Raw genomic sequence first — 12711 nt, forward strand, 5'->3', positions numbered from 1 at the left:
CTCTTAGTTTTACAGATGTCATTTAAATCACTATTTATATTGAAAAAGACACTTTACCTTTACAGAAAACAAGCAAGTGTTTACGTCTCACCCAATATCTTGGGTAAGGTCTAATTTATTTTTTCCATTAAAAAAAGAAATCCTCAGTAATTCTCCCTTTGGGAAGTTAGTCACAATAGACCGATTTACTGTTTCCCTGAAAGTGGAGGAAAACCTAGAATATGAGCATGTGTGGGTAAGTGCAGTTGAACATATTAATTGCACAAAAGTTATAAACAAGCTTAAAAAACAGCTCCAAAAGAAGGCTTACAGTTAATGGCTAGAGTCTCCTGTCACCCGCAGAGAAGACAGAACTTAAAACACAGCAAGCACACTCAAAAACAAGGCAACGTAAGAACACAACAGGATTCCCAATTTAAGTCAAATGCCCCAATAAAACAAGAACAGACTGGGTCCATTTTTTTCACTGGCCATTAAGAGAGTAATTCAGAATTTTTTAAAGGTTTCAGAAAATCTGATAATAGGCAACATTATACTTTTATGTAAGAAACACAAAACAAATTCACCACCTCTACAAATGCTAAGTAAAGAGTATGTCAAATGAGATGCTGGGAAAGCCAAAATCTAGGAAGTATTATTTTCTTAACAGGACTGTTAACAAAACCAACACCCCATATTTTCACCCTTATCTCCTCACCTCTGACCATACATTCGTCTTTAGCCCTTTGAAATGTGTCTGTATTTTAGCTTAAGTGGAAAAATGTTCATGCAACTTCCCAGCATAAGACAGCTAATTTGTAGTTATTAAAAACCAAAGTGCAAATCCATGGTGTTTTAACCCTTCAGTTACAGACAGCCCACACGACCACAGACAGAATGGGAAGGCCTTGGCATACAGTGGTGAATGTGATGAAGAAATAAAACATGTAGCTTATTTTTGGTCCTTTGTTCCAGGCCCCTTTCATTCACGGTCCATTTCAAAATCATGTGCTCCCTCTCAGCAGTTCAGACCTAAACCTGTCCAGTGGTCTGGAACCATCAGGAAATATTTGTCCATCGCTTCACAAAATCTAGTCCTGTACAACTCCGGAGAGACCACAGTTGGCATTTTACCTAAGATTATAAAAGAGCAAAGAGAAAAAGCTGTTACAGAGCTGACTTGAACAGCTATGTTCTTTCATGACAACTGCTGTAAAGACACACACACACACATAACACACACACATAACAGTCTCGGAAAGGAGGTAGGGGTGTCCACTGTGCCACATAATAGGGCCTTTCTGGTAGGGGTTTCCTTTTTAAAAGACTAGCTCCTGGGGGCGCCTAGGTGGCTCAGTGGGTTAAGCCTCTGCCTTCAGCTCAGGTCATGATCTCAGGGTCCTGGGATCGAGTCCCACGTCGGGCTCTCTGCTTAGCAGGGAGCCTGCTTCCCCCTCTCTGCCTGCCTCTCTGCCTACTTGTAATCTCACTCTCTGTCAAATAAATAAATAAAATCTTTAAAAAAAAAGACTAGCTCCCGGGGCACCTGGGTGGCACAGTCAGTCAGTCAGTTAAGTGTCCGACTCTTGATTTCGGCTCAGGTAAGGATCTCAGGGTCGTGACAGCAAGCCCAGAGTCAGGTTCTGCACTGAGCCTGCTCAAGATTCTCTCTCCATTTCCCTCTACCCCATTCCCCTTCCCCACCTTCTACCTGATAAATAAGAGACCAGCTCTTGTCTAGAGATGAGAGATGTGTGAAAGCACAAATGGAGCCAGCAAGACTCAGAGAACTTAGAAGATTTTAACTGTTAATTAAAAACAACTCCTTATTCAGAATATCTAGCTTTTTGTGGGGGTGTAACTTTTCATTCTGGCATTTTAACACAACTTTAAAACCAATTATTTCCCCACCTATGCAATTCCCTTTATTATTTGATCATTTTGGAAATGATAAAATCAGAGATAACCACTTATTTTTTTAGTATTTAAAAAAGTATCCATTTCTTAAATGTTAACTGATAAGGAAGACATGAGACTAGTTTAAAGAATAAGCAAAACTTCTGCTCACCTTGTCCTCCTAAAATTCCTGTTGATTTCACAACCATCTCGAGCTTTTTGTCCCATGTAAATGTTCGAATATAATCTGTTACAGGACGCAAGGTTAGCAGTACAGCTATGTTAGTAAATATAAGAAGATAACAATAGTAATTACTATTACCTCTACAATGTTTACTGAATGCTAACAATATTGCCAGGCACTGTCCCAAGGGTTTTTTCCATATTAATTCTTTTAATCCTCCTAATAATATCACAGGGCTTCCTTTATGAGTAACTTTTGAATACAGATATTTTTGGTAAAGATAATGAAATGAAAATGAGACACCGAATAGAAGGTAACTAAAATTTAAAAGCTACTGTTGAATTTTCAAATGAAAGTTGATGAAAATATTTAATAAGCTATGACTAACCTGATTTCAGTATAATCCTCAAATTTACTCCGGCATCAATCATGAACTGTAAGTAACATATGCTCACTGACTTACCTATAATTCCGACGACCAGCTCGTTGCTAGTATCATCTCGTCCAACCAGCAAAGAGTAGTCTATAATGAGGTGGCTAGAAAGAAAGTGGGAGTCACTACGGATCGAGGCTCTCAGCACGGCTTTGGAATGAGAACGGATATACAGAGGGTTGTCTCGAACCATCTTTAAGAGATTTTCATCCAGCAGGACCACATCACAACTCTCTTTCCCAGTATCGGTTTTTACATTTCTATTCCTAAGAGAACCCTTCAAATCAAAAACCTAGAAGAAAGAAAAATTTCTGTCATTTATGCATGAGTTGCATAATTAATTAATGTAATAAACTGGAAATGCAAAAAGATTCCTTATTGCCTATACCATTATATAGACTTTTTAAATTTAATTTTAAAACTTAATCATAACTTATATAATTGTATTAAACATATTATATATTATATTAAATATATTACATATAAAATTATATATAAAGCATGCATTTTAATTGTGCAAGACATAAAACAGATGGTAATTCGATTCATCATTGAGAATTAACACCCAGGTATTCAGTTACTCAAACACTTGAAGAATAAAATAACCCACTTAATCAACTTTAAGATACACTAACAACTCCAAAAATTTATCACTGGATCATAAAGCAGTTTAAAAACCAGATGCAAACAGTCTTAGGAAACTTATAGTTTTGATATCAAAACTCCACATAATACTAAGGCAATGTAGAAGTTAAATTTGGCTACCAAGTGAGGTTTAATACTATCGAATAAGATGTTATTCTCTGATTCATTACATTCAGGAACCAGAAGTGCAAAAGGTTCCAGTAGCTAAATGGTTTGCACAGTTCAATATCCTTACCTGTGCCATCTTTCTCCCATAGAAAAGATTTTCCATGACAAGGAGATCTAACTTCTTCTCAGTGTTGTTTTGAGAATTCTTATAACCAATTCTGTAAACTCCAAGAATTTTAGCCAATGCAGTGGGCCTCTAAACAAGAAAATTTGTAATTTAATACCTATATCTGGATTACCCATGTAATATCCAAACAAGATTTTCTATATGACCAAAGGACTTTGAAAGAAACTTAAACCCTTAAATCTCAGGAGTAAGTAAAAACAGCAATGCTAAGAGAAACATTAGATCCTTCATGTTCTCCCAAAGGATAATGCTTTATAATTTCTCAAAGTCACAAATTTTGTCATGACATAAAATTTCCTCCCAAATATGCAATAAACCATAAATGGAAAAAAAAAAAAATCTGATGACTCCTTTATACACTTACTGGGAGGATCATTGCTAAACATCAAGTGGGCAAACCTGACAGGTACTGGCTTTCTTTCTACCTAAGGACCAACACATGCAGGTCTCAACAAATATTTCCAATTTCTGCCTCGACAAAATTACAAATTATAACGTGCAGCTATTTTCATCCAATCGTAATGTTTCTATACACACACACACAAATTAAATGCAACCTGCTGGAGATTTCTTGGCTCCTCACTGGCAAAGGTGGGAAAGAGAGTATGAAATAAATGCATTCTATCACACCTCAATAACAAAACAGATCCAGACACGTCCGGTTCCTATCTTAGCATGGAAAAAACTGCCACCAGGACTCTCAGGATGTGAAAAAGTCCAGAAAATTCTAATTACGGACCAAGGTTTGGGATTTCTACCTTTTGTTGAACAGCATTCGTAATATAATTGAAGTAGTGCGGTGCGAAGTCGAGGAAAGACTGGACTTCCAGACGAGGCATCTGCTTCAAAATGAATCTATCATCTAAAAAGCAGAAGTGTCATAGGTGTTATTCAGTCACAATATTTCCTGAAGTAACCTATACTACATCATTCCAAATATCCCAAATGATGTCCCATCCCAATGATGTCCATCCCAAATGATGTGTTTGCTTCATAGCTTTAAGGGGGATTTTCTGATATCACAGAGAACATTTTCATCAGAACATAGTTCTCCAGTAATGGAGAGCTCAAAGAGTTCCTGAGGATTATACAGTCAAGACGCCTCTACCTTTGACAGTACCAGACCTGAATTCATAACTAGAGAGTCTACTTTTTAAAACTATTAAGTAAAATTTTGTAGACTCCTTTAACAATGCAGGAAGTCACAGTTATGAAAGCTCTTATCAAGCAACATTTTGCTTGATACTTGTTCCTGCTGCATTTTCTCGGATAATTTTGTTTTCAGGGTATGGAGAATAGAATGTGAAGTATAAATGGTCATCATCTTCTGTAAACCTTTGCAGGTGAAGAACTTGGCCCTCCTATTTTCAGGTTAAGTATTTGTATTTTTATCTTTGTCTCATCAGCTCTGAGGAACCCTTTTGAGTCTTCTAGAAGTTCTCCATTACTACTTCATTTGTCGAAGTCAGGACCAGAGACAGTTTAGTAAGGATCGGATCAATGTCTGTCTCTAACTGGATACCACATACCTGTATATTCTTTTAAATATTGTATTACATCCTCTCAAACAGAAAAACAGAAAACTTCGTTTGCCAGCTGACTATATACAACCTCAGTTCAAGGGATTCACAAATTATCTGAGGGGGAAAGATGGATACTGCTCAACTCAGTGAGTGAGTGACTAAAAAGACTTACCCTCAGTTGCATAGAAGGCAGCTCCTGATTTGCCCCCGCGGGCCTGCCAGGGCGAAGAGTGGGAAAGAGAACGAATGAAATCATCCTCACTGCTGCCCAGAATCACTTCGCGCATCTTATGAAACTCTCCCGCATAGTACAGGCGACAGTAAAACTTGGCATTTGCATCAGAAAATTCTACGAACAGAAGTGTTTAAAAAAAGGAGAGGGGGAGGGCCTTTTGTGAATCTGAAATCTCTCTTCCGCCTTGCCCACTCCCCACGCCCGACAAATCTGACCATTTCATTTTCTCCAAGATACCATTTCTCATGTTAAGTTTACACTCCTATTTATCACAGGTCTGTTAAAATGATTCTCGGGGAAGACTGAAAACCATCTAATGACCTTACAGAATAATCAGACATAAAATAAGACCATTTCTAATTTTATACTGGTTACTGTACTTTAATCATTATACTTTTACACCTTAAATTTACTGTACTTATTATTCTAGATGATAAATTTTTGGCACCCACATACACACAATTCTAGACACCTGGTCAAGGCTCTATGGCTCTAGATTACACAATAATTATTTAAACTTTAGAAATTAAATCAAATTATACCTTATAAATTAAATTATAATTTAATTTCTCTATATATTAAATAATGTTTATTTTATAAACTAAATCTAGATTAAGTAAAGCTTATGTCAGCACGCAGGCAATATTCATTCCAAGAAACAGGATATTATCTAGTATAATGCCTTAAATAATAGTTTTCTCAATTACAGTCCCTGTCCCCAAACTAACAGTATTTTAACTCATACTTACGAAGCTCCACATGAGGATTTATAAGTTGCTTCTTTTGTGTATCTCCTCCATCTACCTCATCTAAAAAGTTTAATATCATTAGTAAGGTCAAAGTTTTCAATGGGTTATCAGTTCATTTTGTCTTTTTCCCCTAACATAACAATAAAAACTAACGAGTCAATTCTTGTTATCCTGGTCAAGTCCCTCCCGAGCAAGCATTATATGTACAATCAACCTTTATAAACTATTACAAAATATATAAGTACCTTTTAAAAGAGCAATTTCCAGATTAAAAATAGAGAATTCTGGTTGAAGAATAATTTTTCTTATATCTGATTCCTCTGATAACAATATACTCTCACTAAACTCTGCCTCTGAAACTAATAATATACTATAAGTTAACTGGTTTTAAATAAAAAGAAAAAATACAGATGAAAAAAACAAAACTAAATAATATACCAACACAGCTCTTTCATCAAGTTTCCATTACTTCTTTATCAGTTTCTGACTGTTTTCCCTGTGTGTGGAATAATGCTTCTCCAATAGCTTGAAATGCCTTCTTTGTCATATACTAAGATATATACATATAATACATAAAATATACTAGTGTCTACTTCAGAGCTATTTTTTATTCTTGATTTGTGTGGCAAACCTACTGCTAGATACACTCTAATTATTACAAATTTGGAATATGTGTCAAGAGCTGGAAGAAGTGATCCTCCATGTTTCACATTTCTAAATTATTTTTTTCAAAGCACCAATGTCTTCCAAGGATTACAGCCCAACAGAAGTCTATAGAATACTAAACAGATATCTTAATTACTAATGAAAATTTATTATGCTAACTTTTAGACTACTAATTCATGATCTAACCCAGGGGTTGCCAAACTCTTTCTGTAAAGGGCCAGATGGTTAAGTATTTTATTCAGTCACAACTATTCAATTTATCGATATGACTCGAAAGCAGCCAATCAGTCAATGAACGAGCATGCTTATGTTCCAATACACTTTATTTACAAAACAGGTCAGCACAGTTTACTGATGCCTGGTCTACCCCATATTCAAACACAATCAGGTAGATTTTTTTTTTTTAAGATTTTATTTATTTATTTATTTATTTGACAGAGAGAAAGAGATCACAAGTAGGCAGAGAGAGAGGGGGGAAGCAGGCTCCCCGCTGAGCAGAGAGCCCCGTGTGGGGCTCGATCGCAGGACCCTGAGATCACGACCTGAGCCGAAGGCAGAGGCCCAACCCACTGAGCCACCCAGGTGCCCCAGGTAGATATATTTTTAAATATCAAAATGAAGGCAGACACCAATGCCCTCAATCCTACAGAGACTGGGAAAGAGGAAATGTCTGAGTGGGTAGTGGAATGAAAACATCTGAGTATGTAACTATGAGTTCCAAGGTGAGATCGATGTTTTACATGTTTAAACATCACTCCATCCTCAGTAAACCATGGAAGACATTGCTTTTGCCACTTCACAGGTATGGAAACCAAGGATTTCTGATCCTTAGTAACACAGTAAGTGATAGCAATAATATCTAAAGCCAGTTGGACTCTACAAGTGCCATGCTTTTTTCACTCTGCCATAAGGAGGCATGAGAAAAGAGCGAACACCTTGGTTTCAGCAGTAAGAATTACCTATTCAAGGCTATAAAAACACAAGCAAGTAAAATAATCACATTTGGTCTCCTTTCACACACCTTGAGGCTCAATGCCTTGACTCTCCGTCCCCTCCTTGCCCGTCTGCCCAACCTGGTAGTAAGCACTATCTGCTCCACGTAAGGTCTCTCTCTTCTGGGAAGAGAGATCAGGGCTTTTCCCGGCTGTCCCTCGGAAGAAGGACAGCATTCCAGAAGCCTTTTTGGCTAAAAATAAAAGGTAATATATTAAGTACAGGTCACTGCAGGTGGAAAATAAAGATTTTCAACTCATTCTTTTGTTAGTAGTCACCATTATATAAGGGTAATAAATATGAGTCACACTGATACTTTCATTTGCACAGACTATCATTCCACATGTTTTATGGGGTCTGGGGATGGGTTATTAGCCAAGCACTTTTATTATCAGAAATATAAAAGATAACTGTGTATCAAAATGTGAGAAATTCTACAGAACATCTTCCCAAAATATCTTTACATGGCAGTCATAATCTTTTTTCTTTTAAAGATGTATTTATTTAGAGAGAGAGCACATGCATGCACCAAAGCAGGGAGGGACAGAGGGAAAGAATCTCAAGCAGACTCCCCACTGAGCACAGAGCCCAAAGCGGGGCTCGATCCCACAACCTGTGAGATCATGACCTGAGCTGAAACCAAGTGTTGGAAGCCTAACCAACAGATCCACCCAGGCACCCCAGCAGTCATAATATCTTAAGCAACAAAATTTAAGACTAAATTCTTACATTATTATAACAGTTAATTAAACTAATACAGAGCAATACTACGATCTACAAGAACTCAAGAGTTAAAAATAACATCTCTGTATCATTTGTGTTCCTATATTTTAACACAGCAAAATCCAAGATGTTTTCAGCATTTTTCAGAAATTAGTATAAGATGGCCAAAAATATTACTAAAGCTTACTCTATACTCTCATTCTTAATTTTGAGTTTAGTATACTTATATCATCTATGTCTGATCTATGAGCTTAGCATATATGATTCTAATCTTGTACATTTACCATCTACAAAATCCACATAAAATATCACTCATAAAGTGCTTAGTTAGGGTGGCAGACACCATTATGCCTTCCTTAATACCCCAGCCCATCTTGTTCCTTGATGAAAGAACTGCAATTTTGTTTGGGGCAGCAATGTGGAAAGCCCCAGAAAATGAATCACGATTTATAAAAGCAACAAGGGCAGTGCTAGTCACTACAATCAGTCTCCCTTGCAGAGAGGGGTGACCATGAGACTCAGTTCTAGCCAACGAGGGGAAAGGGGAAGTCTCTCTATTCCTATTAAAGGAAACAGCTGCGGCTTGTAGCTACCTCCCTTGTTTCAATTCCAAGTGGAGCCACGAACTGGAACATTCTGATCACGAGGAAAACTTAAGAATCATAAAGAAATCACTCCTCTCTTGTCATGACAATGCTGACTAGCTGAACCAATGCCAGCAACTGCCTGCCTCTGGACATTGCTATTTTGCAAAAATACACTGTTTGTTTGAGCCTCAGCAGTCACTTGAGTTTTCTGTTATTTGTAGAGAGTACATTCCTGACAAAGCCAGAGAGCTGTGTTCAAATCCCAACCTCCTGCTACCTCTATAATCTTGAGCAGGTTACTTAAGTCTTAACTTTCTTTCTAAAAAATGGGGATATGTCAAATAACTCTTATGAGGTTATTGTGGGAATTAAAGGACAGGACCCATGAAAAATTATTTTCACAATGCCAACAATACTGTGAAAACTTTTTTAGAAGTCTCTCTTAGGGCACCTGGGCGGCTCAGTCAGTTAGGCATCTGCCTTCAGCTCAAGTCATGACCCCAGGGTCCTGGGATTGAGTCCCACATCAGGCTCACTGCTCAGCAAGGAGCCTGTTTCTTCCTCTTTTTCTACCCCTTCCCCTGTTTGTGCTCTCTCCCAAATAAATACTTTTTCTTAAAAAGTCTCTCTCAGCTTGTATACTTCCAACTGAAAGCTCTGAAAAGGCAGATTCTGCTTCTTTTTGCATAGACCTATGAATTTCTAGAAGTTTCGAATCTAATAATAAGGTAAAGATCAAAGAAAAGCAAAATATTTACAAAAGAGGACATACAAAAATTTTTTAATGCTTCTTATATCATAAAGACCAGAAGTAATAAATTCTTGCCAGCTGGCATTTCTTATTTAATGTTTTCTTCTTCAAACCATAATTACAAATAACACCAATAATAAGTGTTCCTCCATGTATAATCTTACTTGGCTGTGGTTCTGCTTCTGCTGTACGGTTTGTCTGTCCTCCACTGACCTCAGGTAATCTAATAGGGCTGCTACTCTTTGGTCTGCTATCTAAAGTACTGAACAACAACAACAACAAAAAAAAACAAAAGAAAAAGTTAGCTTCAAACAATTTGGACAGAAAATGATTCCTACATTAATCTACTAATTAATCTACCTAATCCCAATCACAGTGTCTGAAATCTGATTCATAATTTATGTAAACACAGGTTATTAACACAGAAGAAAAAGTCTTGAAATGTCTACTGGACTTAAGAAAATGAAAGCAAAATGTTGTAAATATAAAAGTGTACAGAAAATATATGAAAGCAGAGGCTTTTATAATATCTCCCCAAGTTCATTAGAGCTATCTTAGCACCTATAAGTCGAACAATTACAGAAAATACCAATTTCATATTTCTCAGGCTAGTTACCATGATAATAAATAAATCCAGATCAAATTTTGTCACATTAGTGAATGTGTAAAACCTACTTCAATAAGAACCAAAATAATGAGCTTAAGACAATTTCTGTCTAAATGTCTAAAATATTGAATATACCAAAAGAACTGGTGGGGGGTTTGGTTTTGTTTTTAAACTATTTGGGATCTTAAAGTATTATGGAAAATTCACAAATACTTTAAATTACAAACAAAGTAAAGCAGTAGGTTACTAATTTCACAAGTAACTATTTTTTAAATGAAAACAAGGAGAATTTAAAATGCTGAAAGTTTAAGTCTGCAATATATACTATACTTCTATGTCATGTATCAGAAAACTGTATCCAAAGGCCCATTTAAGGCCTTTTGTTATACTTGAATTTTGTTCTGTCAATTGTTTGCTAAAGTTTGAGTGCCACTGTCAGTATCCTAGCAACCTTCACACTGATAATATGCTACAAAATAAAATTGGAGTATCAAAGCACGAGTGTTTAAAAAACGATACAGCCAAATGAAGTGAATTCTACTCAATCACGGATCACCTGTTTGTTGGAAGCCCTTCTTCGGCACTGCTCCGCTGAGTCGCTTTGGATAATTCCTCTAAGGCATTTCGGTATTCTTTGCAACTTAGGGTAGAAATAGGTTGAAAATGTTAAACATTAAGTTTCTCTTCAAAATACACCAGATACTTTAGAATAAGTTCCACATTACAGAAATATAATCATTTTATGTGTCAATAATTAAACATATTTGAGTCAACTAATAAAAGTTGTCAAGTAGAAGCTTCAAGAAAATCATCTTCACAGATAATAATGCAAAATACAAACCAACACACCAACCAGCATCAATATCCTAAACAATGATTGTGAAAGCCTATGTATTAACATTTAGATCAAACATCTTCAGGGATAGAACAGGTAATTTAAAGTATAAAACTTCAAATGTTAGTATAATAGAACAGCAAGAAAAGGAACTTGAGAGTGCTTTTCTGTTAAAAGGTACTGAACTTAAGGAAAAAAATCCAACTCTTGGACTAGAAGTCTGAGAGCCCTGATATAGATAAATCAGATGTCAGGGAAAAAGAGAAGCATATATTATTTTTCAAGACATTAGAAGAAAGTGATTTCTACTGGAATACTCAATTCTTCACAGTACAAAAGAAATTTTGTATTTGGTTGGCTTTCCTACCTTTCTTATCTATTAATGTAGTATGACTAAGCAATAAAGAAATAAATATTAACTTCCTAAAGGCCAAAAGGCAAAAACAAAAAAAAGTCACATGGAATCTCCTAAAGAAAAGAAATTCCCTGAGGGTTTTGAAGGGGCGGGGGTGGGAGGGTGGGGGAACCAGGTGGTGGGTATTAGGGAGGGCACAGATTGCATGGAGCACTGGGTGTGGTGAAAAAACAATGAATACTGTTACGCTGAAAATAAATAAAAAATTTAATTTAAAAAAAAAAAAAAAAGAAAAGAAATTCCTCATAATCCAAACAGACTCTAAACTTCATAAATGCTAAGGCATATAAATCTATCTTGTTTATTCCTATAAATCTAATGCCTACTATACCACATATTGTAGATATTCAAGTATTTGCGGAATTAGCAGCCTCCTTGTAACCAATATATAAAAAGAAAAATTTACATTTCAATGCCTTCCAGCAGAAAAAGAATTTAATTAAACATCTTAGATCATACTTAAACTAAGTTCTACCACTACCAAGATATTGTGATTAAAAAGCACTGTCTTTTTAGACATAAGATATAAATATTTTTAGAAGCTTTTTTTTAAGACACATGATAACTGTTGGCATGTAAGTGGGTTAAGACATAGGAATGGCATTACTCTAGTAAGAAAACCTTATCTGCTATGTGTGAGAAGCAGGAAGGAAATTAAGAGTACAAAAGATACTCAGATAATATGTTTTATTATATCAGTAAGTAAGCATAATAAGGAAGGATACAACGGATATACAGTATAATAGAATGTTTAGAGGATATAAGGAATAAGTAAGTAACTTGCCTAGTCGATTTAGTTAGAAGCTTGCTTAAGAATCATTCTATTGTTACTTGGGCAAAGAATACACTTTCAGACCCAAAGACAACAAGCTACATGCCCAAAGAATATATATTCTTGCTTATATTTAATCATTCCACCCTATTCTCTATAAAAGATCTAAAAATAAGGCCATTAACAAATATACATTTAATATAAAGATCTAATCATAGGTGACAAAGTCCCATGAAAAATACCTGAGAGCAAAAGCAATGATGGAGCTGGGTTCCTTCTCACAAACTGCAATGGGCACCCGTTCATGTTCATACATTAAGTAGTGTTTATCTGGATCACTGTTGAAATTTTTAAATAAACCAGTAAGAACAAAATTAGCAGGAAATGACGTATACAAACCACTAATACATTATAAGTAAATTT

The 12711-nt window shown here is 35.9% G+C and overlaps 1 protein-coding gene across 2 annotated transcripts in view; it reads right to left on the bottom strand.

The window, feature by feature from the left end:
- Window positions 1-997: 997 nt before the first annotated feature.
- Window positions 998-12711, bottom strand: part of PIKFYVE (phosphoinositide kinase, FYVE-type zinc finger containing) — a gene marked incomplete at its 3' end in the record, with an annotated part of 71345 nt that continues 59631 nt past the window's right edge. For both annotated transcript variants that reach the window (XM_080799147.1, XM_080799146.1), the window contains 11 exons: window positions 12531-12626; window positions 10823-10906; window positions 9824-9921; window positions 7627-7791; window positions 5940-5999; window positions 5128-5304; window positions 4191-4294; window positions 3373-3501; window positions 2523-2784; window positions 2048-2122; window positions 998-1113 (listed from right to left, as the gene is read on the bottom strand). In XM_080799147.1, coding sequence (XP_080655273.1) covers window positions 998-1113; window positions 2048-2122; window positions 2523-2784; window positions 3373-3501; window positions 4191-4294; window positions 5128-5304; window positions 5940-5999; window positions 7627-7791; window positions 9824-9921; window positions 10823-10906; window positions 12531-12626 — 1366 coding nt within the window. The remainder of the gene's footprint in view (window positions 1114-2047; window positions 2123-2522; window positions 2785-3372; window positions 3502-4190; window positions 4295-5127; window positions 5305-5939; window positions 6000-7626; window positions 7792-9823; window positions 9922-10822; window positions 10907-12530; window positions 12627-12711) is intronic.

Source organism: Martes martes, assembly GCF_963455335.1.
Source record: "Martes martes genome assembly, chromosome: 3".
NCBI classification, from domain to species: domain Eukaryota; kingdom Metazoa; phylum Chordata; class Mammalia; order Carnivora; family Mustelidae; genus Martes; species Martes martes.